Below are 27,546 nucleotides of genomic sequence, written 5' to 3' on the forward strand. Positions count from 1 at the left end.
GTCCCCCTCATCCATCAAACCACCACAGGAGGCAGGGCCTTCTCTTACCTCGCCCCCACAACCTGGAACTCCCTCCCCACCGACCTCCACAAAACCAAAGACCTCTTACTCGTCAGAAAAAACCTCAAGACATGGTTGTCCGAACAGTAACCCCTCCCTCACCCCCACCCCCACACACTAGTGCCTTGAGACCCTCACGGGTGAGTAGCGCACTCTATAAAAAAAATTGATTGATTGAATAGTCTTTTACGGATTCATGTGCTGTGCATTATTCTGCCACCTAGTGGTTTGGGGGCGCCTGGAATTATCTCTGTGGTAGTTTTATTATTTTTGCTTTCCACAGAAGCCTTTTTGTGTGGTAGCCATCTTCACAGTTTTTTTAGCCAAGTGTTTTGGAATAAAAACTGTTAAAGAATAAACCATTAACATCCATGGTTACAGCGAAGATGCTCAGGACCATTTTTCCCGGGAGATTGGCTGAAATCGACTCTGAGGGCTAGATAATTGTATCCGGGTCGGAGCATACTCCCTTCACATTTTGCTCGGTGTGCCACCACAGATGTGCCCCAAAGGGCACAGGCTCTGCATGGACCCTCTGCGCACCGAAAGATCACAATCCTAAGGGTCCCAACGCATTTGCAGAATTTCAAGCGCAAACCCTGAGAGCTAGGGAGAAGCAAAGGCGGGCACATTGTGCCAGGCCACGGGTGAAACCCGAGCTGAAGCAGCACTGCCCTCCAAGCGACGAGGGGAGCGATGACGAGGAAGAGACACGGAGCCAAAGGGTGAGAACATCGTGTGAGTAGGAACGGAAGGAGGAGTCGAAGCGCCTCCCTGCACCAGGAAGGAATCCCGCAGAACAGTATTGTAAATTGTGTTTAAAAAAAAAAAAAAAATCAGCTTGCCAAGAGGACACGAAACACGTTCAAATGCTTTTAACCTGCCTTTAAACCAGTCACTCATTTTACCTAGGCCTGGGTGAAATTTGTGTAATATTCTTTGTAGTCTGGTATTTTGGGACAGTTTTAGCACAAAATGCTTTGATGCGTTTATCACCAATAAAAAAAAGTAACAATCTCTCTTCATTTAAGCAGCAGGTGCTGTTCATATTCTGTTTGCGTGTTGTTGCTCCCTCCGTAGGATTTTTACCGGAGCCAAATCTCAACGTGGTGTAATCACTGGCGTTTCATAGGAGCTTTGAAACCTTACATTTTGCCGAGGTCTAATCTTAACTCTAAATCTTTGTGTTCACAAAAGCACAATGTAAACTTTTCAGTAACCTGAAGCGTAACCACTTCTCTTACTCCTAACCTATCACTCTCCCGCACCATGTCTAAGCCAAACCTTTGCTCTGAACCTCGCGCCTAGCCTGGAACCTCGCCTAGCCTGGAACTGGAACTTCGCGCCTGGCTCTGAACCGCGCGCCTAGCCTGGAACTGGAACCTCGCGCCCTGCCCTGAACTTCGCGCCTAGCCTGGAACTAGAACCTCGCGCTCAGCCCTGAACCTCGCGCTCAGCCCTGAACCTCGCGCCTAGCCTGGAACTGGAACCTCGCGCCTAGCCTGGAACTGGAACCTCGCGCCTGGCCTTGAACCTCGCGCCTAGCCTGGAACTGGAACCTCGCGCCTGGCCTTGAACCTCGCGCCTAGCCTGGAACTGGAACCTCGCGCCTGGCCTTGAACCTCGCGCCTAGCCTGGAACTGGAACCTCGCGCCTGGCCTTGACCCTCACACCTAGGCTGGTCGTCCCATTATAGGAAATGTAGCCTTGCCCATTCCATATGTAGCCACAACCCCCGCATTAGGTCGTCCATTGACCCAAACACTATCACTTAACTGTGCTTTCCTGTTTTTTGTTTTTGTCAGATCGGCCTCCCCCAACCTTCAGAGGTTTTGTCTGGTATGTCATGGTGCAGGCACAGTGAGGATGCCGGAGAGGACTCTGTAACTTAAAGCTCCTTGGCATGTGTTACTCCTAAGCGTTACCCTGCTATGGACGGTGCATCGGATGGCGTTGTCTGTCAGCGGTGCGTTTTGTGCTGTTGGTTGTTGGTACTGTTTATATGTTAAGTGTACATGTCGAATTGGCGATCCGAAGATTGAGAAAGGACTTCGTGCCAGCCTCTAATGGCCTTTATGCACTTTCAAGCCCTTAAAGGTCACGGGTCTCCGTAGTCTGCTATTACTGACGGCCCAGATCGGACCTTTGACCCCGCTCTTCTGCCATGTTTCAAAGGTGACATGTAGGCTGGGTGCTGTTTGTGGGCGCTGTCCGTGCCCCACTTGCATCTGAAATGCTTCCCCTACCCATGGCCGTGGTACTGGCTCTTCGTGCCCCATCTCAGAATAGCTTCCTTTTGACGGAAGCCCCTAAATATGGACACTGTGCTGTTTACTGTTCCTTTGATTGTAGTTTGTAATGATGTACGTGATTACTCGCTGTGTGCGGTATTCCTTTGCGTGTCTCTTTCGCTCTGCAGTCCAGCATTGGTGACCGCTGTTCGCGGAGAATACAGCATTTTCAGGTTTGAAGCCCGCCAGCTAGCTCTCTGTATGTATTAGGGTTCGTATGTTTTACCCTTACCCCCCAACATAAAACAAAGGAAGCCTTCCTCGCCTTTACTGAAGTCAAGGGCCCTGCTCTTGGAGTTAGAGGAGCCCCGAGTATGATCGGTGGCCACCCTGTGCTGAACAGGGGCGTGTGGTCCCGTCCCTGCCTGCAGTGTGCCCTGCCGTGATAAGAGCTGTCTGCGCAGCGCACACAGGGCGGGGCAGGGTGTACTACTGACGGGGACCCGCACCCCAACTGTAGCCCTCCATGGCATCGGAGCGAGCCCGGGTGTGAGACCGACCACAGCTGCCTTCTGGAGCCCGGGGGAGGCGGCCGCTCAGGGTAAGTTTCCAGACGGTCCGAGCTTCACACCTAGAGGATTCTCCCCTCTAGCCAGCACCACATTGGATAGAGAGGAACAAACCTTTAGCAGACGAGACCGCAAGAGAAGTGTGTGTATTTTCACAGCGAGCCCCCCTGGTTGGGGATGGACACCGGCTTGAAGGTTTCCTCCTTGTGTTGCTTAACGCCAAGACAGTGGCTCCCAACCTTTATCAGTACTGAAAGCTGGGGACCTAATCTGTTAATATTATTTTTCTCAGCAGTCACGGACCACCCGAGGAGGCTTGGCGGACCCCCGGTGTCCCCGGACCACATGCTGGGACCCACTGCTGTAAGGGAAAGGCTCAGTGAAAGTGTCTTTGCACTGAAGCATGTCTGCTCCCACTGAAAATCGGACTTCTGAGGTTGGCTAGGACCAGAAGTCATCTTCTGCCATTGAAGTATCGCATGGTTTCACTTTTTATCTATTTGTCCATCTTAAAATCACCTTTTCTTCCTAATTGAATGGATATTATTGGTCCAGTTGCTGCATTAATCGGTGTCCTATTGGAACATGCTATTGGACACGCGTCTGTGTTCAGACATTTCCTCATCACAAGCATAGAGCCTCTATTCTAAAGTGACGTAGGCATCATTTATTAAGGCGTGCAATGAGGTGGAATAGCTAACGATGACTGAATGTGCCTTCCGATGCAATGATTATCCGGGATCATTGCTCAGATCACCATAAGGCCAGCATTTTCAGATCCTCGTCTCAGATATCACAGGAAGCAGAGAGAACCCTGATCTGCTTCCTGTTGATTAACCATACACTTTGCCTGTACAACGTACTGGGGCATCCATTCGTAACCCCCAGAGGAAGGTCATTGCAGAGTCTTTTACCATAATCATAAACTAAGTTGTTCCTCGTTGTGGGGACAACATTAAGTAATCGCAGTGCCCTCAGAAGTCCTCTCGAGTCTAGACCTGAAACCATAATGTTGAGTTGATGTTGCATTTGAGGGATGAGAGGTGTTCGAAGACGGTCGCATTCCCCACCAGCAGCTTTCAGATATGAAAATCAGTAGCTTCATCATAACATATGGACTCTCTAAGTACTCTTTCTGACTCTGAAGTAAGTTGCCCAACAACTCCATAGAAGGGTAGTTGCAGTCTACCGAAATTTCTCATTTCTCTTTATTCCGTTTTGCTTTACTACCCCATGGTAACATTGTTGTGGCCCAGCTGTCTACATGTTTAGCATTTCTAAGTTGGTTAAGACTTTCAGTTGATCAGACCACAGCCCATCTGCCTATCACAAAGCTCGAGAGGCCCACTGATTTGATAAACTCCGCTCTAGGGAAATACATTTAGTGCACTCTGTCCACCCTTTAACAGGTTTGCCACAACTTTTGGGCCTAACCTAGAACCTGTGTCCTTTTTGGTGTCCAGTTCCTTGGTCCACAACTTTGTCAAGAATTTCCATGACAGAAGAACATTTCTCTTACAAGATTGGGTGAATTGAGGACGGTCTGTATCTAAATATTAGGCCTTACTCTCGAACATTAGGCCTGTGAGCAAGAATAGCACCACAGCTCTGCTGGTAATGGTCACAAACTTACAAAAGCAGAGTTTAGCAAAAAGGATTTAGTTGTGCTGTCGGGTAGCTTCTGAAATATTGCAGAACCCCTCTGCATTCTTGGTGAAAAGGATTTTATGAAATGGGTAACTCACTTCACTTTGTCATGCTAAAGCAGACCTTTGCTTCGGATGTTTCAAATTTAGACAGTTTAGTTGTATTTGCTAGGGCAATTTATAAAGCTCCTGGTGCACCTTGACGGGGTTGTCTAATAATTATACAGTTTTAAAATATGGATTGTCGGTCTGCAAAAGTTGTGTGCATTTGTACCAACACATGGCTTTTTCCTTGAGATACCTTTAGATGAAGGCCATGTGGTGTGTGTTTTAGGTGGTAAGCTTCAACTGCTGTCGTACCCTCCACCCCCAAGTAGCAATAATAAGAACCTTGGAGCTACTCTTCACTCCACCTAGGAAATAATAGGTGTGGACCCTGAGGTTTATATTGGGTGTAATTTAATGCCTGGATCTCTATGGATAGAAATAAACGTGACCTAGCCGTTGAACATCACGCTTACTGGGTTGTTGACACCTCCATTGTGTTTATCAGGCTATGTCGCGTACAGGACACATTTTACTTGACCAAACGGAATCATATGGCTTGCAGTGCCTAAATAGTTTACTCCCAGGTGGCCATGATGATGACAGTGCCAGGATAAATGTAAACCAGGGCTCTGTGAGTAACTTCACCTTAATGTTAGGAGGTTTCGTCTCTGTTTAATTCTTTTTTATAGGCCTTCATATCGCGAGTAACCGTCAGCCACCACAGTGTTGATAACGGGCAGAGGGAAATGCCTATGACAAAGTGTTTGTCTGAGCTTAATGGTCATGATTTCACAATTTCATCTAGCAGCCTGAGTCTCAAAGTATACGGAAAGAGCTTATTGTTGGCAAACCGCCTTCAGCACCTACACATAGCCTTGATAAACTGCTCATTCAACCACTGTCAAAACTTGAAAACCCCCCCAAAAAAAGCCAATGACTAAACAGGCTGACCCAAAACAGAATCTCGCTCTGTACTACATGTACTTCTTAGACAAACCATGAGACACACAGCAAGCCTGTGACTAATAGGGCTGATACAAAACCCACTGTCTCGCTGTAACACTTCTATTTGTTTGACTCATTTTCTTTCAGATAGCAAAAACTAAAAAAGTCTTCCAGGAAAGATCCTAAAAAAAACTTACCATGAAAGGTCCTGTGAACTTCAGATTGCGCTTCATGCTGCCATCTTGGGTTTCAGCCAAGTTTATGTTGGGATAGTTGCTTTCCGCGGTATAGTATGTAAACATACTAGTTTATGAACTTTAATAACAGTAAAAAATATGTGCATGTTTTGAGCATTTTTTTCCAAAGTTTTCAAAGTAGGAACTGAGCATAAATGTGGTCAGGTGATTTCCCAACAAATGTTTATTTTATACAGAACCCACAAGGTTCATCATTCCAATACTTATAATGCCTACTAGGGTAATTAATTCTACTGAATTACTAGATGCAAATAATCACCCACAGGGAGACTCTTTCATGGTAATAGACTAGCCTGGCACAGGGAACACAACTTCTTAGTCTGAGCTCTGGTGATTGCAGTCTGAAACACAGAGATGAGGTCAGCGTGCCAGGAAATCTGGATTGAAAGTAAAAAATTAAAAAGTGGGAAACGCCCACCTTTAACAAAAATAAGACCAGATTTCGAATGTTAAGGAGGTCTATGTGTATGGCAATTCGTTCTAAATTCAGAGGTTCATTGCTCTTATAACTTATTTAGATTATGTACCTCTTGCCTTAAGGTAGTTGTCCTTAATTCCATACCCAACCCCAGTGCTTGCCCCTTTCTGATGTGTATCCATCCCTAACCCTCAAACCTCATCATTTACTACTTCCTTTCATTAACCTTGTCTGAACATAATGCCTGACCCTCAGTCTATCACCCCATGTCTAAGTTTAACACTATTTACTACCCTTATTTTAATTCTTACTATCTTCCTCATTACAAACTTATTAGCTTAACCATAACACATCCTGTCCCTAACTCTAAAAGTAGACATAAACCAAACACTAAATTTACTCATTGCCCGTACCGTAACCGAGAATCTCCCCTACCCATAATGCATAGCCATACCTTGTTCTAAGATGTTCTGCTTGAATATTTTTTTTAAGTTCCTTGAAAAAGGTAGTGATAAAGTGACAGAGGAATTTACTGCTATATTCTGCAATACAAGGGAGAAAGGGGCAGTCATGCAACGAGACACAAAATTCAAGAACTTTTTAGCCCTTCGTAGTAGACCGCACAAACCATCAGGAAACGCCAGATGCTAAACAAAACTTCCCCCAAAACTGAATTCCTTAGAAATTTTGTGAGGTACAACAGTTTCATGAAACTGAGAATCAGCTGTGAGAGCTTAATTTCTCTGTAGGTGGATTATGCACATTTCGTGTTTTCAGAATGTTTTGCTCAGTACTAACCCTAATCCTTACTTTCTCGTTTGGCCCTTACATTAAGGGCAGGGTTAACCCTCCACCCTGTATTTTACAGTTGTTTTACACTTTCTAACTTCTTTTTTCTGGCATTCTGTTTTTCTAGTTTGCTGATTTTCTTGCTTGTAGTTTTTCTAAATTGCCTTATTTTTTGTAACTTGCAGTTTTCCCATATGTGCAGTTTATCAAAACGTCCCTTTTTTATTTTAGACTTAGACCTACCACCACTCCCTTTATAGGGAATGTGGCATTCAATTTATATTGTTAAATGGGTCGTTTTCAACATTTTCAATAGATGGTATGGCAGGGTATCCCTAACATTTGTACTAAAATATATTTCTTAATATCAATAAAGATGATTTATTTTTAATTGATATTAAGCTTGGGTGACTACTTCTGTTTCATGGCGATTACACCAGAAGAACTTGGATAACTTTTTACTTTTTAATGTTTATAGGAGGAGCCGAAGAAAGTTTGTTTTACCTACGACTTGTTCTTGAACTTGGAAGGAAACCCACCAGTCAACCACCTTCGCTGCGAGAAGCTCACATTCAACAACCCCACCAAGGAATTCAGACGGAAACTTCTCAAGGCAGGAGGGGTGAGTTCATTAGAACAATGTTCCAGTTACTGAAGCCCTGATCACTCTATCATTTCTTCACATGCATCTTCAGTGTGCCCTGGGTATTATTTTCAGACGAACAATTGTTCCTTATTGACGTCAGGGTCTAAATTCTTCATTTTAGTAAATGTTTCCCAGTGTTGGTCCTCCGTGTATGCCTGAAAGTGAGTGTGTATTTCACACCGTCAGCAGTTTTTTTTCCATTGGTCTGAATACCCAGTCTTCAGAGATTCCTTAGTCTTGCTTTTGGCTGTGGCTGTGATGTGTAAGCCTGTCATACCTATTTTCCAAGGTGGCTACAGGTAATTACATGTTTTGGTTGTAATGATCAGTATGTGTTGGGTGACTTGGTTTGCACTTCCCTATGGGTAGCAGATACGAGTGAGTAGTTTGCCAGTGACGCAAAGGGTCCCAGATGAAGGTAGGGTAGCCTAGACCAAGTCAGCGTAAATGCAGAACTGCGTGAAGGATTCACTTGCAGTCTTCACAGTACTAAGAAATGATTGAGGTGGGCTGAGGCATGGTGGCAATCAATCAATCAATCACATTATTTATAGAGCGCACTACGTACCCGTTAGGGTTTCAAGGCGCTGAGGGGGGGCTGCTGCTGTTAGTCGAAGAGCCAGGTCTTGAGGAGTCTCCTGAAGGTGAGAAGGTCCTGGGTCTGTCGCAGGGAGGTCGGGAGGGCGTTTCAGGTCTTGGCGGCGAGATAGGAGAAGGATCTGCCGCCGGCGGTCTTGCGTTGGAAGCGGGGTACGATGGCGAGGGCGAGGTTGGTGGAGCGGAGTTGGCGGGAGGGGACGTAGAAGTTGAGTCTGTTGTTCAGGTAGGCTGGTCCGGCGTTGTGGAGTGCCTTGTGAGCGTGGGTGAGGAGTTTGAAGGTGATCCTCTTGTCCACGGGGAGCCAGTGGAGGTCTTTCAGGTGGTGGGAGATGTGGCATCGGCGGGGGACGTCAAGGACCAGTCGGGCGGAGGCGTTTTGGATACGTTGGAGGCGGCGGGTGTCTTTTGCTGGGATGCCTGTGTAGAGTGCGTTGCCGTAGTCTAGTCTACTGCTGACGAGGGCCTGGGTCACTGTTTTTCTGGTTTCTGTCGGGATCTATTTGTAGATTCTACGGAGCATGCGGAGGGTGTTGTAGCAGGAGGAAGAAACTGCGTTGACCTGCTTGGACATGGTGAGGGCGGAGTCGAGGACGAAGCCCAGGTTGCGTGCGTGTTTGGTTGGTGTTGGAGGGGGTCCCAGTGCGGTGGGCCACCAGGAGTCGTCCCAGGCCGAGGGGGTGCGTCCGAGGATGAGGACCTCCGTCTTGTCGGAGTTCAACTTCAGGCGGATTTTTCTCATCCATTCGGCGATGGACTTCATTCCCTCGTGGAGGTTGGTTTTGGCGGTGTGTGGGTCTTTGGTGAGGGAGAGGATGAGCTGGGTGTCGTCGGCGTAGGAGAGAATGTTGAGGTTGTGCTGATGGGCCAGTTGAGCGAGGGGGGCCATGTAGACGTTGAACAGCATCTAGCTTAGGGAGGAGCCTTGGGGTACGCCGCAGATGATGCTGGTGGCTTCGGAGCGGAAGGGAGGGAGTCGGACTCTCTGGGTTCTGCCGGAGAGGAAAGAGGAGATCCAGTTGAGGGCTTTCTCTTGTATTCCAGCTTAGTAGGAGATTAGAGTTGTTTGTTAGTGTGTCTGGTTAGATAACTTTGTATGAACTAATTACACAAAAGATCTGTCTTGGCAATGTAACTTAGGAAGTAGTGGCAAAGTGTTAGTACTTGATAGATTTAATAGTAATAATAGAATGAGTTCTTTCTGTGAAGTACGTTCTGTGGAACTAGATGCTGCAAATTTACCGGCTTTACCCTCTCTAACAAGACTGAGAAGCTGCACAACTACCTGTTAGTTGTTTTTCATTTTCATTCTCTTAAGAGGGCTCTTGACAAAGTTTCTGGTATTTGGTACTTCTAAGACCCTAATTTGGGACAATGCCTTTGGTAAGGCTCCTTTTTCCTGGTAAGTTTCTGTTCTGTTGCATTTGAGTTGTCTCGGTGTTACAGCTGTGTACCACTCGAAAGAAACCAGTACGAGTATATGGATTGTTTCTGCACAAAACGCATTGTTTGGTTCGGTGGGAGAGCTGTGAAAGAAAGTTGCATTAAAAATCCTGTGCTTCTCCTTGATGCTGGTCTTCTTGTTCCCAGACCAGGTTTAATTTTTGATGATCTGCCTTTTTTCTGTTTTCCTAGGTGATGGTAATGCCAGAAGGAGCTGAAACTGTATCAAGACCAAGCCCAGATTACCCAATGTTGCCCACTATTCCACTCTCTGCCTTCTCTGATCCAAAAAAGACCAAGCCATCCCACGGGTCAAAGGTGAGTTGAAATTGACACCCCGGTCTGAGATGTTGTTTCTTTATGCAATTAAAGCTTTCTTATATCTAAGTTTGTTTCTGCAGTGTGTTATATACACGTGTCCAAGGGTTAAGCCCTGCTGCATCAACATATGGTCTTGGTAGCAGGGTGACAGTCTGGTCAGCTAAAATTGTGTTTGAGAAGAAAAAGTATTCTTTGTGCAGGTGCACAGATAAGTATTTGTACATTTCGTGACTTGTTTCTCTTGGTTTCCCCAGTTGCTGCTAATGCATACAAGGGTAGGTTTGACTATTAGCCTGGAATCCATATTCGGTTCAAATTCTGTTTTGTTTGATCAGTTGGCATGGTGTGCAAAGTCACCTTGCAGTCTTGTCCCAAGCAGGCAGTCTCGTAAACCTCCACAGTATCCATGTGTGTGGCAGGTATGACAGAGTTGTGGATGGGTTGTGAGCGTCCTTTTGTGTATCCTGTATCTACATAGTCTGCGCAGCTGCATGTTGTGGGTATTCATCGTAGGTGTATTTCCAAAGCTGGACCTGGTCCTTGCAGCTGTCAGAATCCTCGTGTGATTAGTTATCTCGACAGTGCATGTTATTAACAAACCAATCACACTGTGAAAATACATAGTGACCTAGCACCAGGTTATAGTATTTAGGGTAGTCATCAGATATTTTGCCCACAAACTGATAAAAAGTAAATAGAGAAAATGTGCGTGGTTCTATCTGCAATAGTAAAATCTGCTTAAAAGGAGATACCGTATTTATCGGCGTATAACACGCACCGGCGCATAACACGCACCTCTTTTTAAGAGGAAATTTCAGAAAAAAAAACCCATTAAATTTTATCGGCGTATAACACGCACACATCATTTGCCCCCTATTTTCAGGGAGAAAAAGTGTGTGTTATACGCCGATAAATACGGTAATTGCAGTTTTATACAAGTTGTCTAGGCCTCTGGCTCCAGACTGACCCCATTACACAATAGAAAAGCTAGCACACACAAATATGGATATGTGACTGAAAAACATATAGTGGTATACCTAACAGGTTTTCTGACCGGGCTCTTGGACTCCTGAACGCATTGGATGAATTGTGGAGCTGTCCTATGCGATAGAATTATATATTTTTTTTTACCACAACTTAAACTACTGCTTCAACCGGAAGTGCTGAAAGGGAGAAGCATGTCCTGTAAGAGGGGGATACACGGGTGACGGGTACCCTGTACCTCTGATTCCAAAGGTGGGCGAGAATTTGTATAGTGCGGAACACTGAGCGACTAGTTTTTGGTGCTAGCCTCTTCCCTGCCTGAAGAACCGAAAACATGGAAGCTCAGTTTTTAGCAGGTGCTTGGACACACTCAACCAATCTTGACCAGTCTGACAGCCCAACTAATAATCTGTGTTAGTTTGGTTAAAAGCTGCCCCCCGAAGTCCATAGTGAATCGCCAGTCTATTCAGGTGTCTGCGTTAAGATGTTCAGAATCTTTTGATTTATTTATTTTAGTAATGGGAGCTTAATTAGTAAAACAATAAGACCCGGGGCCTACATTTTTCTATGAAGCCTGCTGCCCTATTATTCTACATTCATCCCAACTTTCTCATTTTACAACTGTTTTCACGTCATTCTGTTCTGTCCTAGCTTTCTGCTTTTCTCGGACGTGGTCAGAGTTTGAGTTATTAACAATAAGTCCTGGTCCCCAAAAAAGAGTGCCAGTGAGGGTTCCACCTTCACCACTGGGTCAAATCAAGCACAGCTTATGAATAGTTGTACAACGTTTGATCCTACATTTGTCCTTTTTTCATGATACACAGTCAAATACCTCAAATAAATCACTTGTTTTGCAAAATTACATTTTGTGTTTTAAAAATAAACAATCTGATGTAGTGTCTTTAAGTTGACTTTTAAATAAAGCAAAACATGGAAATTGAAAAAGGTAAATTAAAACTTGCAAAAACTGTTTAGAGTTTCCAATGTGAAAGTGTACATTTATGAAGAACTCTTTTCAAAATGTCATTAAATGAATTTGGATAATTGTTTGTGATCAGGGCTGTACAACAGTAGATTTTGCAGTTCTGTTTGACTATCAGCAACCATGAATGGTAATTTAAAATAAGGTGTCGCAAAATTTCACATTTTCAAAAACTTTTTTATTATTACCTGACAGTGATGTTTTTTTTTTCCAATGTATTATTTAGGATGTAAAACAAGAGAGTATCAAAGTGTCTAAGCCCCATAAAGTAACAAAGGAACACCGAGAGAGACCACGGAAAGACTCTGAGAGCAAAAGTTTCTCCAAAGAGCCTGAACGTGAACAAAGCAAGCCCTCAAAGGACTCGTCTCGGAAACCAATAGAAAACAGACCTCCTAAGGAAGAAAAAGCCCCCCCTCCTAAAGCTGCGTTCAAGGAACCCAAACTTTCCCTGAAGGAGCCCAAGTTGGAAAGCCTGTCTCCCAAGGGCGCGCCACCTCCTCTACAAGAGTCCAAGTCTTCCAGCAAGAGGCCTCTCAACGTAGAATCGCCAAAGTCCAGCGCCAAAAAACTGAAAAAGAGCAGCTCCAAAGGAGTGAAGACTTTCTCAGCCACCTCCCCGCGCACCGCTGCGTCGTCATACCCTGAGAAAAAGCCCCCCAAGGAGAAAGTGATTCCAAAAATAGAAAAGATCAAACCTGAAAGCGAAGTCGAGATCAAGAAACCCGTGGAGGAATCCAACTCTGAGGACGAAGCCTCTTCGAAGTCCGAGGTAAGTGTGTGTGCCTCCGGCAGTAAATGCGCGGGGAAGGTGTCCAGCACAGGGCCTGCCTTGTTCCGTTTGTCGTTTTGTGGTTGGTTCAGATGTAGTCTCGTGTTAAGCTGCCGGTGTACCAGGTTACCTCGATTCTAATTGGCTGGGTTTTATACAGTGTACACAAGATAGTTCATTTTCAATAGTGAAAAGGTCACCTACTTACTGCGTGACTATTTTTTGGTTTAAGTTTTGAGATGCTTGGAGGAAAATATACGTATTGAGCCTTTTACTTTTTTAGAAAAATGTTGGAAAAATTGATAAATATTTAAATAGTATGTCTGAACACATGCCTTTTAATCTGTATTAGAAATCCAATTAGAAATCTAGCTTGTTAATTTTCCATGCATTTCCAAGCCTGGTGATTGGCTTCTTCCTTTGCTGTCATCTTCAAATAATGGCAGTAGGACAAAAGATGACTAATGTTTCTAGAGTGTTTTTTTTTTGTTTTTGTTTTTTTTTTATAGTATTGGTTATGCTGCGAGCATCTTTTCTGTATCTGATTCACCAGGGCCGTGGGTGACATTTAGCAGAACAGGCAACTCCAACAATATATTTTATCATAGTTTGCCTCCTTAGGTTGGACTAGAGTGATCTTTTTAAATCTGGTTTTACTTTATTTTTAAGCACTTACCTCCGCTTCAGATGGCATTGTAAAGGTTTTCAGAGCAGAGGGGTGATGTGACATCCTGTATCTCCGACTCATCAAGGCATGGGTGACGGTTTAGAGTCCAGTTTCGGTTAATCCATACTAGTCCCACATTGAGACAGAAGTGGGTTGTACACAGTAGAACATAAGTGGTTTCCGAATCCGTCCTCTGAGCATGTTTGCACCGTAGAGGCTCCACCTGATAACTTGCCGTACAAAGTTCCATCCCAAGAGTTCTTGTGGTTCATTTTCCACTCTAAAACACATAAAATCCCATGAGCATTTTTTGTTTAAAAAACGAGATTGAAGACCCTGAAGGTATGTGTGCGGGTTCGGAACACAAACTGCAGACTCCTAGAGTCTATAAATAAATGTCATCATGGCATAACCCATGCTTAACCCGATTTGCTTCGGTTGGTTTAGTACATACTTGGTCCCATATAAAATTGCAGCGAGTTGGTCAAGTATTTGACGAAAACGCTCTACTTCAGCTCAGTATATTGGCATCAACCTACCTTGTTCCAAATTTAGGACATTTTAAATATTTACAGATCGAGGATTATTTCAAAGGTCAATTTCTTAACTTGAATCCAATTATTATCATAGGATATGTTGTCTTGTAAATATTAGGGCATTATTGGCAAAGTCTGCACTCTGCTTGGAGAACAAATCTCATAACATTGCAAGACTCGCGGATAAATGGTCTCTGAGGTTCTCCTAACCGGTTTCACCCAAGGAGTGCAGCATAGTATTAGCTTAAGCCATGAGGCCCTCTGTGTCTCTCTGCTTAACTCATCATTTTAACCTTGTTCAGGATACTTATAATACACCATACAGGCTGTACAAATGGGGGTATCAGGCGGACTCAAAATGCCACAGAGATAAAGCTGATACAGTCCATTTGTTTATTACCTGTCAGGCTGTCCTGGTATGTTGGCAACAGGTGGAACTGGAACTTGGCTAGTTTCTAAAAACTGAAATCACCCAAATTAATTTTGTTAGGGTATTCTCAAACAATTCCGGCAAGATTTAGAGTTCTTCTTCTTGTTGCTATTGTTCTAGCCAGATTACAAATTGCCAGGTTATGGCAGTATTGCAACCTGCCTGATGTGAAACGTTGATGGTATCAATTTATCGATGTGTTTGGTGTGAAATGGTAATTATCAATCATGGTAAAAATCACCAATACCTGAAAAAGATCTGGGAACCCATTTTTTTTTTTTGTTTGTTTTTTTAAAACAGCATTTTGTAAATTAATTTTACCTTTATGCCAAGAAATTGAAATTGCTAGTATGTCATGATCCGTTTTCAATATTTTTGTAAATAATCATGCTTTCTGTTTGTATTATGAGTCTCCAGTTTTGATGAATTTGCCAAATAATAATGAGCACTTCTATTGAGATGAACCATCTCACCTGGAAGTCTTCTGGTGACTCAGTAAGGGGGACTTCCACAGGGAGAGGAGGCATCTCAACCAGGTTACTTTTATAGGTAGATCTAGTTGGTGCAAACTTGGCTATAAAGCAGTGAGTGCTGTACATTGTAGAGGGAACATGCCTGAGGCGCATGAGGGATCAGCTGGATTGTTATCGATTGCCCGCAGTTGTACACATCTGGTGCTACACAATGTGGAGCTACTCGAAGGAGAGTGTCTCATAGTCGGTCTTGAAGCCCGGGTTGGACAGAGATTGGTGGATTTCTACAGAGGGTCTGTGGGTACTGTGAGGTATCGTGGGGTACCTCAGTGCTCATGGTAAAGGTTGTCTTCACGAGGATGCGCGTAAACCAAGAGAAAAAATAGCTCTTGCTTTACCGTTTTCACCTTTGCCCAGTATTTAGATAAATACTTATGAAAAAGTCTGAGTACACATTGTTCTCCTACGATAGTCAGTGGCCAGTCTATGCGATTCTTCAGTTCAGTATTCCTAGACTTAGTCTTTGCTGCCACCTTGTGGCGCTCCATACGGTTTACATGTAGGAAACTGTTCTACAAAAAAAAATAACATTCGACCTCTAGTAACATTACATGTCGTGTAATAACAGATCTTTCATTGTTTCCTGAGTGGTACTCGTTATACCAACCTTAGAAGGATGAAAGTGTGAACTTCCCATTGGGATTCAAACCTGTGAACATGCAGTCGAAGACAACCTCTTAGAATGTATGTATTAATCTTCTAAACCGATTAACCTAGAGGTATTATTTAAAGGGTGTGTGGAAATCATTGTCCACTGCACCGTAAAAAGTGCTCTGAATCCTACTGTGGTGTCATTTAAAGGGAAGAGTCAGTGGAAGACCGAAATCCCGTCTGATTTTAGGACTGAATTAGGATGGATGGTAGATTATTTCAATTATAAAATGTACTTTTTTTAAGCTATCCACTAGAAATAAGCAGAGCAACCATTAGAAAAGAAATGGGCCTCTTTGCTTATCCTTTGTATTAGGCTTTGCAGAGGCGAACTTCAGAACCTTCTCAGAATTTAAAGACCCTACAAGTGCTGCAGTCAGTTGGTTCCCTCACAAACGTGCAGTGATGCTCTGACCACGCTTTTGTAGAATTAACCAAGTGCTACACAGGCTGTCCAACACCATACACTCATTAATATAAAAACAGCTGGATGGCCAGCTGACCTTTGCCCTCATACCACCTTTGCGGAAATACTATCTATCAAACCTATTTCAGGGGCCGCACAAATAATTTGCAATATCTCCCTTACTACTTGTATGCTAAGAGGTTAAATGCTCATATATTAAACCACTTAAAAATGGCCTGGATGCAAATGACCCTGTAAACTACAGACCTAAACGGATGCTATTTGGTTAAACGGATTGGAAAGACAGTCTACATCCAGTGAGTTAATTCATGGAAACCTCATTTTTGGAGATGCACAGGCTGGCTTCTGCCCTTCTAGATGCACAGTATCTATCCCAGTCACTGCAGTGTGCAAACTGGGAACATCAGTCGATGCTAAAGGAGCAGCTGCCTTGATCCTACAACAGCGTTTTGCCACTGAGGATTTGGTCTGCGACCCAGCATTACTGATTAGACTGAAGGATTTGAGCATCCAAGGAGCAGCTTGGACTGGATGGCCTCCTTTCTATCAAGTCAGAACCACACCATCTCTTTACAACTTTTACCTCCAAAGTCCACCACGTACATACTGGCTTCCCTATGGCTCAGCCATCTTTTTCAACATGTACTCTATTCCTTTGCCTAGACAGGTCAAATCCTTTGGCCTGAACAGTTAGGCTAATAATACAGATTATTCTCGGCTTTCAGAGCCGTGGTGATGTCATCCCCAACAAAACTGAAATTCTAAGATGTGGAAACGTGCCACTAGTACAGAAGAACCCTGTGCAGACCTCAGAGAAGAAGTGCCCTGCCAGAAAACAGTAAAAAACCTAGGAGTCATTGTGGATTCAAACATTTCTGAAAATATTTGCCCCAGGCAAATCTGTAACTAATATGAATGAGCTGTTAGGTGGATTTTCCAAGACCCAGGCCTCCTCCAAGATTTCAAGCCAAAGCATCACTTACTGTCTCCTGTACTTAGCGAATGGAGCCCAGATGTCGCTCCTTCAAATACATTTATAATGGGTACCAGACGCAATGGGCAGGATAACGGTACACTTGAAACCTTGCAGCCATATCAGTCATGCCTTTTTGACTTTGCACTGATTCCTTGTGCGATACTGAGTCGTGTTCAAGGCACCGCGCATAGGTTATCAAGATCTGTGCGGAATTGTTTTTGTAACAAAAAATTGAGACCCACCTCCTCAAAGTCTGTGTAATTTTTCTCGTACACCGAAAATACCAAGTTTCAGCAGAATCTGACTCTGAGGGCGTTCTTCTGGAATCCGCTCCCATCCCAGATCAGAAGCTTTTTGGATGACTGTGGGAAACTTGCTTCTCTGAATTTTATGTCCCTAAATGACAAGCCGAGGACACTCGCTCAACCCCAAGAGTAGCCAGCTGCAGTGTAAAACTTAATGCCACAGCACACCAACAAGACCTCAAAATATCTGGTCCATGAAGGCTACATGAATTGCAATCTATTCTGACATACCCTTTACACATGAGCATCTGTAGGAGCACCTCTGCAATTGTCATGACACAAACCTACTATGTGCCAGCATCTCATGAACCTATGTAACCCATTACCTCAAGGTCATCCTACAATCTCACTTCTGCAACCAAACATACAGGTTCCTTATGCCTGCGGTCGATGTGTAGCGAATGCCGTGGTACCACCGAGGCATGCGCACGATATACACACGCCTGGCACCACAAGTGCCCACAGTGCCACAGCACTGCAGGCGGCACTGCTCTACTGCCGCTTCTCTCGTTGTACATTGTTCTCGTCGCTCTCTCTGCCTCTCCAGCACCATGCATTCCTTGAGGCCCTTATGTGCTGCATATCCTATGAGGCTGTTTTCAGAAGTCCTTTACCGATGGTTTAAAAACTGTCCTCGTTCATGCTGGCACCTCGCCTTCTCTGGTGTATGAACTCTAGTGAAGTGATCCGACCCAATTTGTAAGTTGAGCTGTTCAACCTGAGCTTGTACTTTGTCTTGTTTACTGCATTTGAATTCTGATTATTTTGAGATTACATTTTTCTTTTGAACCTTTTCTTTTTGTTGGCGGGGAAGTCCGTCCGGTCCAGCCCTTCCAACTCCAGCTCCAGCTCAGACTCCAGCTCGGATTCGGATTTTGAGCCATCATCGCACAGCCACAGCCAAGGTAGGTACCAGTTTTCATTACTACAAACACTCGTTTCACCAGTGTGGAATTACTCAGTCTTGTATTAGTGAAAATAAGCCTGTTGGGTAATTCAGGTATCACGTTCGTTGTAGCAACATCCCAGTTTGATTGCCCCCCCCCCCCCAATTTAAAACATTTTGATCCTTCATAAATTCCTCTACTGATAAGAAAAAGGGCATGCACACAACACCTGATTGGATTTGAAAGCATTCACTGAAAAGAGTGGTGTTTTGACCGACACTAGCGGAGGCGCTTCAGTCGATTACCAGCAGTACAAGAGACGAAAATCGCACGCAGTCCAAAGCTTGCTTCGTGAGGTCTGTAAATGTGAAAACCCTGCTCAGCTAGCAGGCTGCCTTTATGGATTTTGAGCCTTTGTCCATTGGAAGTTGTGGACTGTGTAGCATAAAGAAAGTGCTTACGTTGGCTGTTGCCATAGAAATTAGAATGTAGTAGATCATGAATCCATGCATGACCGTGTTGTCATGTCATAGTTCAGAAATATGTCTGAGGTGCTTAGGGAGGGGGGCGGGGGTACATTTAAGAGCCCACATTTACACGCAAGCCTACATGGTACAGACTGATTTGTCCTGGTGCATTGTGGGCTTAAAAGGGGGGGTTAGGGGGGGCCACAAGACATCTGGTGACCAATGGATTTTGAACAAAAATAAGTTGGAAACGTCCACTCCCAGCATTAGATGGCAGTAGTATGCAGAGCATGTGAATTTACAGCACAATAAGCTACGAACATGGTTACACGGAAAGTAACATTTTCTTGCCTGAGCCCACACTCACGTGTAAGGTAGCAAGATATAGACAGATTTAAACTACACAGATTAACAGGTCATCAATATAAAATCAGACTTCATTCCCTTATTCGTAGATATGCTCGGAGTTAGCAGTCATGCAATCCAGAGTTCACTGGGCTCAGTGATGTCCGTATGCGCCGATCTGATGACTGACCTTACCTGCTGCAAGGGCTTTGGGATTCTGCTGCGTACTGGGGCTAAGTGTTGGCCAGTCACTAATAAGGGCCCTGTCATAATTCAGTATAATGTAAATATAGCAATGGATTTCTCTGAAGTCCAGTTCACTCTGCATCAGTTCAGTGACGGTAACCAATCAGAATGGCGAATGCAAAGTATTCTACCATTGTCAAATGTTTTTTGTTTTTTTTAGTTTTTTTTTAGTGCTGACTGCAGAAACAAAGTTGGTAAATCATACTGATTTAGGTGGTAGGCTACCTCTTTTTACAGTCGTAACGTGTACTAGGTTTGCTTCTTTGTTCCCACCGCTGATGAAGACCTGCATGGATGTCAGACGGTCAGCGCTTGTGCTGCTCCATCAGCGTGATTGGTTTAATAAGCAGACGGGCTGTCCCAGTGTGAGGCACCGCTACCAGCCAGTGACGGATCCCAGTTGTAGCGTGTTGGGTCTGTGACTCGCTTGCAGTTACGCTGCCTTTGAAGCTAATTGGCTGCCTCTGAGGGAGAAGAGCCATTGATATCAGAGCTGCAAAGGCCTGCGGCTTTGCACTACAAGTACCACTATGATCAGCACTGCTTGATCACAGAGCCACCAATTGGAAACTAAAATTAATAACACAAAATCCTCTGCCCGACAGTGGGAGGCTGCGCTGTGTAAAATTATAAAGCTTGCGAGAGACACCTTTTTTTTTTATTCAGTACAAAACATGACTCTTTCCCTGTTGTTTCCGTGTCTGATCTGTTGATTCAGGACAGTTTTGCATGTCATGAACTCTACGCCCCTGTTCCAGTTCAGAAAAGGAATGACAAGAAGGCCCTTTTTTTTCAAAGATGGAGGGGGGGTGGTGGACGGGCACAGAGCAAGAGGTAAAAAAGGGTTGTTTTGTTTAACATAGAACCATCGTGGGTGCTTTTGACTATCTTTTTGCTTCCTCTTTACAGCCCAAGCTGTTTTTATATTCTCATCTTTATCCTCTGCTTTAGCCTCTACAGTTGGACACTTAATAATTTTTTCATTTTCCTGGAGAACATTTTCACTTCACTGCTTTGCAGTGTATCAAGTCAATTTACATTGTTCGAGAGTACATAGCAGGTGCCCTGCTTGAGCGCAGCTAAAGCTTAATTTCATGTGTCGATCGAATGCATCTTTTATTCGAGGGCTCTCAAAAACATTCCCCTTCTGCTTTACTCACAGGACCACTTCGATCAATGGTTGAGCGTCTGCAGTCGCAGGAATCCGATGACGATGATTCCTCTTCTGGAGAAGAAACTGTAGTGAAACCCAATCCCATTACCAGGGAATCCAGGTGAGATCACAACAGCCCTCGAAGAGAAGCGACTTCTGTACTGCTTATCCTCCTCCATCGCAGACCACTTTCCATGCTTAAGCATTTTCGGTCTTTCTTTAGCACATAGCAAATATCATGCTTTGTCACACTAGTAGCACGGATACACTTTCTTTATACCACTGAGCATGCCTGTTACAGATATTACATTTATTTCACATGACCTGTTTTTACATCTGCATACAGCACATTTGTCATGTAGTTTACAAATCACACTTTGCTTTTCAAATGTGTCATCACTTGAGTTACAACTCTCCCCGTCTGCTGGAATGAGAGATTTTCATGCTTATTAGGCAGGAAGATCTTTAAACATGGAAAAGTCAGGACTTGTGAAAATGAAGTTTATGTAAAGCAATAACTGGATGGTAAGTCTTTTATCAGAAACCTGTGAATCTTAGGACCTAAGTTCAATTAGTACTAGGAGTTGCAAATATCCAGGAACAAAGCTTGTTTTAGGGATAAAGCAAATGATTGCCCAATTGATGTTTCTTTTTAAATTCAAAATGTCTATTTCAATTGCCGAAGACATTTGAAAAAATCTAATAGAGCAGGTAGAGCAACATATAATTGTCTGAGAAGAGTTGTTGATTGGCTGCCTAGACCACTTCTCTTGATGAAATGTTTAAGAAAGATATACATTACTTCAGTAAGGGACTACTCGATTGCTTTATTCAGACTTTCTTTTGTTGCTACGGATTTCGTGAAGGATCCAATGATTGCAACATTACTTGGACATTTATATAATTGATATTTGATATATGGGGTTTCTTAATTCAATAATTTAATTCATGGATTATGTTAGAAATGGGGTCCTTGGTTGACAGTCAGGTTACCCCCTGTTCAAGCAAAGACCCTCACTCTAGTCAGGGTAAAAGAGAATCATCCTCAGCTAACCCCTGCTTACCCCCTTGGTAGCTTGGCAGAGCAGTAGGCTTAACCTCAGAGTGCTAGGCGTAAAGTATTTGTACCAACACACACAGTAACTCAATGAAAACACTACAAAATGACACAACACAGGTTTAGAAAAATAGGAAATATTTATCTAAACAAAACAAGACCAAAACGACAAAAAATCTACCATACACAAGTCAAGTTATTAATTAAAAATCAAAAAGAGTCTTTAAGTAGTTTTAAAAACACACTAGCGCTGCTAGAGTGAAAATGTACCTGGTGTGCGTCAAAAATAACCCCGGGCGGGCGTGCGTCGAAAATAACTCCGCACGGCGGTACTCGAGTCAAAAATCCAGCCGCACGATGAGTTGACGATCCAGCCGTGCAGGTTGCGATCTCCCAGCCTCCGTCAGCGATGCTGCGCGTCGTTTCTCCTGCTCCGTGCGTCGATTCTTCGGTCGCGTTTCCTGCGAGCGTCGTTTCTCAGCCGCGGAGCTGGCGGCGCGTCGTTTTTCAGCCGCCGATCGGATTCGCGTCGGTCTTTTCCCCGCACGGCGCTCTGTGCGTGGATTTTCTTGTCTTTAGGCTGCCAGCTTCTCCTTTCAGGGTCCCAGGACTGGATGGGCACCACAGGGCAGAGTAGGAGTCTCTCCAGAGGCTCCAGGTGCTGGCAGAGAGAAGTCTTTGCTGTCCCTGAGACTTCAAACAACAGGAGGCAAGCTCTAGATCAAGCCCTTGGAGATTTCTTCTCAAGATGGAAGGCACACAAAGTCCAGTCTTTGCCCTCTTACTCTGGCAGAAGCAGCACTGCAGGAAAGCTCCACAAAGCACAGTCACAGGCAGGGCAGCACTTCCTCCTCAGCTAACAGCTCTTCTCCAGGCAGAGGTTCCTCTTGATTCCAGAAGTGTTTCTAAAGTCTGTAGATTTGGGTGCCCTTCTTATACCCATTTTAGTCTTTGAAGTCACCTTTCTTCAAAGGGGACTCACACCTACTTGTGAAATCCTGCCTTGCCCAGGCAAGGCCTCAGACACACACCAGGGGGTTGGAGCCGGCATTGTTAGAGGCAGGCACAGTCCTTTCAGATGAGAGTGACCACTCCACCCCTCCCTCCTAGCAGAGATGGCTAATCAGGAAATGCAGGTTACACCCCAGCTCCCTTTGTGTCACTGTCTGGTGTGAGGTGAAAAACAACCCAACTGTCAAACTGACCCAGACAGGGAATCCACAAACAAGGCAGAGTCACAGAATGGTTTAAGCAAGAAAATGCTCACTTTCTAAAAGTGGCATTTTCAAACGCACAATCTTAAAATCAACTTTACTAAAAGATGTATTTTTAAATTGTGAGTTCAGGGACCCCAAACTCCACATGTCCATCTACTCTCTAGGGGAATCTACGCTTTAATCATATTTAAAGGTAGCCCCCATATTATCCTATGAGAAAGACAGTCCTTGCAACAGTGAAAAACGAATTTAGCAGTATTTCACTGTCAGGACATATAAACCACATTACTATATGTCCTACCTTATCCATACACTGCACCCTGCCCTTGGGGCTACCTAGGGCCTACCTTAGGGGTGCCTTACATGTAAGAAAAGGGAAGGTTTAGGCCTGGCAAGTGGGTACCCTTGCCAAGTCGAATTTACAGTGTAAAAATACACACACAGACACTGCAGTGGCAGGTCTGAGACATGATTACAGAGCTACTTATGTGGGTGGCACAACCAGTGCTGAAGGCCCACTAGTAGCATTTGATTTACAGGCCCTGGCACCTCTAGTGCACCTTACTAGGGACTTACTAGTAAATCAAATATGCCAATCATGGATAAACCAATCACATACAATTTCACACAGAGAGCATATGCACTTTAGCACTGGTTAGCAGTGGGAAAGTGCTCAGAGTTCAAAAGCCAACAGCGACAGGCAGAAAAAAATAGGAGGCAGGAGGCAAAAAGACTGGGGATGACCCTGCATAAGCAAAAGTCCAACACGACCCCCCTACCAGCCTAAAGCCAGGGGAGAACAATCAATACCTTGATGTACTTCCCTGATTGGGGCGATAGAACAAGGACCCAGGCCCACAACAGCAGGGGCATGTTCCAGTTCTACGCCTTCCTGACTCCAGTTGGATCCCTCTGTCCATACTCTCAGGGCCCACTAAGCTAACCCAGGGGGAACCCTTCTCCACATCTACAGACACCATCTGTGCAGCACCTAACTTTACTTAGCTCACAGATGAATTGCAATGGGCAGATAGTACCACCAGGGCCAACACAGTGGTGTTGCCCACTCCACCCCCGGGGTGTGACTCTCGTCCCCCCCCCCCCCCCAGGGGCAACTCTGTCCACCAGGACAGCAAGCCACGGTGGCCCCGGACAACTGTCAGGGATGAGAGCCCGACCTCAGGCCTCTCCAACCACTGTGACTGCGGAGAGTGGGGGGCGGTAGCCCCAGGTGCCTGGCACCCTTTGACCACTCTCTCTTCCACCAGGTCAGGGATGACAACCTGACCCTGGTGCTCCCCTCTGGGGCTCTGTACCCTCCCTGCCGAAGCGGCACCCCCAGAGTCAAAAACTGTCAGGGTGCTTGTAGAAGCAGTCCTGCACAATTCTTCCACCAGTGCAGGGCTGTTAACCTGCAACTGGTCCGCCAACCTGGGGTCTGTACCTTCAGGTTGGACCAGGGCCAGGGGTGAGGCTCTTTCTCCCCTGTCCCTACTCTCAGGGTTCTGCACCCCCCCCCCCCCCCCCCCCTTCAGGGAGAGTACCCCTTGAAATCACACCAGGGGGGGTGATTGGGCAAACCGCCCACCCCTTCAGGTCAGGGTTTACCCCCTGCACCTGATCCTCCAGTCCAGGGTCTGTACCCACAAACTGGACCACTGCCTGGCAACCCAGGACTTCCTGGGGGGCATACCTACCCCCCACCAGGTCAGAGTTTACCCTCTGAACCTGGTCATCCAACCCAGGGTCACCACCCTGCGGTTGAACCACTGCCTGGCACACCAGGACTTCCAGGGGGGCACACTTACCCCCCTCAAGGGACACACTGTCCCCAAGGGCCACACAAGAGTCTGGCTGGCGCAGGTCTCCTGACCTCTGCCCATCTGACAGAGTCTGGATTCCCCCCAACCCCGAAATGGTCTTACCAAGGTCATTCCTGGGGGGCTCTGCTCTCAGAGCTGACCCCTGACCCTCCAGGTTCTCCACTGGGGTCCGCAACCCCCTCTCAACCCTCTGTCTGGACTTCTGCACCCCCTCACTAGGAGTGCTACTGCCAGACACCAGAACTGGTGGGACGCTGGCTACAGCCGCCCCCCCAAGTTCTCCTGACACTGTGGGGTCTCCCTCAACAGATGGCCCTATGGTACAGGCTAGGCTCCCCTCCTGGTGTTCCCTCATGGAACCCTCCAGGACCTGGGACCGGATCTCGGGCACCTTGGACCTCAGCCCATCCCCATTCCCTCTCCTCAGAGACTGGACATGGGGTCCCTCACCCATCCCACTACACTGGGACCTACCTGGGACACTACAATCCTTCCCTACCTCACCTGGTTGGGAAATACCTAGACCACTCCTCTCAGGAGCACCCCCAAATGCCTCTTCAGACTCTCTGGTACTCACCAAGAGGTCTGCCTCCATTGTAAGCTCCCTGGGGTCAGAGAACTCACACTCCACCTGGTGTTGGCGTAGCTCTGGAAAATAAGGACTAGACATATGCTCTCCAGCAATTACATCACTCAGCCCCTTACATGAATTAACCAAAGTACCCTTCACCCAACCATCCAGTGACTCTGCTTTGGAAAAGCACCCCACATCACCCTTCTGAGACTGGTGAGACAGTACCTGACTGTCCCTGACACTCAACCCACACTCTTCTGGGATGTCTTCACACTCCATAACCAGGACTTCTACCTGGGGGGAACCCCTCTCCCTGTCACTCTCACCTAGAGTCAGTAGAGTGTCCTTCCCACCAGTAGGAATATGACTCCCCATGCCAGTTCCCCAATCCACCTCAGGGACCCTGTGCATCACTGGAGCTACCTCATACCCCTGAACCTCCTGGTGTGTGTTAACTCCCTCCTTCAAGTAGGGCACCACATCTCTGGGCATGTGCATTTCTTCAGCAGCACTAGATATAAAATTGTTGCTGCCACCATTCCAGCTGGATTCAGCCCTCATGACTTCCAGCGGTTTCAATTTAAGCTTGTAAGCATAAATCATCCTTTGTATCTCGAAGTCCCTTTCCCACTTGTCATACTCCCTTTGCATCCTCAACTTTTCTGCCTCCAACCGGCGAACCCTTTCTGCCTGTCTGTCCTGCACATCTTTAGGAGTCAGACCCTTAGACGACACCCTGCTACCCCTCCTGGGGACCCTCTCCCCAGGCGTAACAGGTACCTCCACTACACCACTGTGTATCCTCTGCACTTCCCCACCCACATTCTCCTCCTCTGTGTGCCCTCCAGCCTTCTTGATTGTCACCCCGGCCCTCTGTGCCTTTTGCAGCTCCCCCTCCCTGGTGGAGCTCTTAGTGGGACAGTCAAGATCTTTAAGGAACTGTTTCAATTGAGCAACTGAGTACTCCTTCAGTTTCTCCATTTCAAACACAGCTCCAGCTGTTGCTTCTCCAGATTGAGACATGATGGTCACAAGTGCAAAGTTCCAAAGGCAGAAAATAAGTTCCCAATGAAGTAAAAATCAGTCAAGGGATAAGCAAAATCATGGAAGTAGAACAAAAAGGAGTCCTTAAGAGAAAAAGCAAAAGATCACCAAACAAGTAGTATGTGGTCACGTAGTGGTCTGAGATCAAAACAGTAGTGTACACTTAATTACTGTATGTCAAGCACAAATACAAGTCCAAATCCCGACCACTGATCACCAATGTTAGAAATGGGGTCCTTGGTTGACAGTCAGGTTACCCCCTGTTCAAGCAAAGACCCTCACTCTAGTCAGGGTAAAAGAGAATCACCCTCAGCTAACCCCTGCTTATCCCCTTGGTAGCTTGGCAGAGCAGTAGGCTTAACCTCAGAGTGCTAGGCGTAAAGTATTTGTACCAACACACAGTAACTCAATGAAAACACTACAAAATGACACAACACAGGTTTAGAAAAATAGGAAATATTTATCTAAACAAAACAAGACCAAAACGACAAAAAATCCACCATACACAAGTCAAGTTATTAATTAAAAATCAAAAAGAGTCTTTAAGTAGTTTTAAAAACACACTAGCGCTGCTAGAGTGAAAATGTACCTGGTGTGCATCAAAAATAACCCCGCACGGGCGGGCGTGCGTCGAATATAACTCCGCACGGCGGTACTCGAGTCAAAAATCCAGCCGCACGATGAGTTGACGATCCAGCCGCGCAGGTTGCGATCTCCCAGCCTCCGTCAGCGATGCTGCGCGTCGTTTCTCCTGCTCCGTGCGTCGATTCTTCGGTCGCGTTTCCTGCGAGCGTCGTTTCTCAGCCGCGGAGCTGGCGGCGCGTCGTTTTTCAGCCGCCGATCGGATTCGCGTCGGTCTTTTCCCCGCACGGCACTCTGTGCGTGGATTTTCTTGTCTTTAGGCTGCCAGCTTCTCCTTTCAGGGTCCCAGGACTGGATGGGCACCACAGGGCAGAGTAGGAGTCTCTCCAGAGGCTCCAGGTGCTGGCAGAGAGAAGTATTTGCTGTCCCTGAGACTTCAAACAACAGGAGGCAAGCTCTAGATCAAGCCCTTGGAGATTTCTTCTCAAGATGGAAGGCACACAAAGTCCAGTCTTTGCCCTCTTACTCTGGCAGAAGCAGCACTGCAGGAAAGCTCCACAAAGCACAGTCACAGGCAGGGCAGCACTTCCTCCTCAGCTAACAGCTCTTCTCCAGGCAGAGGTTCCTCTTGATTCCAGAAGTGTTTCTAAAGTCTGTAGATTTGGGTGCCCTTCTTATACCCATTTTAGTCTTTGAAGTCACCTTTCTTCAAAGGGGACTCACACCTACTTGTGAAATCCTGCCTTGCCCAGGCAAGGCCTCAGACACACACCAGGGGGTTGGAGCCGGCATTGTTAGAGGCAGGCACAGTCCTTTCAGATGAGAGTGACCACTCCACCCCTCCCTCCTAGCAGAGATGGCTAATCGGGAAATGCAGGTTACACCCCAGCTCCCTTTGTGTCGCTGTCTGGTGTGAGG

The 27,546-nt window shown here is 45.7% G+C and overlaps 1 protein-coding gene across 3 annotated transcripts in view; it reads left to right on the top strand.

The window, feature by feature from the left end:
- MLLT1 (MLLT1 super elongation complex subunit) overlaps nucleotides 1-27,546 on the top strand; it is a 169,972-nt gene that overhangs the window by 111,495 nt on the left and 30,931 nt on the right. For 2 of the 3 annotated variants that reach the window (XM_069216396.1, XM_069216394.1), the window contains exons 4-8: nucleotides 7,442-7,585; nucleotides 9,842-9,967; nucleotides 12,163-12,707; nucleotides 18,038-18,138; nucleotides 20,341-20,452. In XM_069216396.1, the coding sequence (XP_069072497.1) occupies nucleotides 7,442-7,585; nucleotides 9,842-9,967; nucleotides 12,163-12,707; nucleotides 18,038-18,138; nucleotides 20,341-20,452 (1,028 nt within the window). Of the gene's footprint in view, nucleotides 1-7,441; nucleotides 7,586-9,841; nucleotides 9,968-12,162; nucleotides 12,709-18,037; nucleotides 18,139-20,340; nucleotides 20,453-27,546 lie in introns of all 3 variants that reach the window. The other variant, XM_069216395.1, reaches the window with a different exon arrangement.

The sequence above is a fragment of the Pleurodeles waltl genome, chromosome 12, assembly GCF_031143425.1.
Source record: "Pleurodeles waltl isolate 20211129_DDA chromosome 12, aPleWal1.hap1.20221129, whole genome shotgun sequence".
Lineage (NCBI taxonomy): Eukaryota > Metazoa > Chordata > Amphibia > Caudata > Salamandridae > Pleurodeles > Pleurodeles waltl.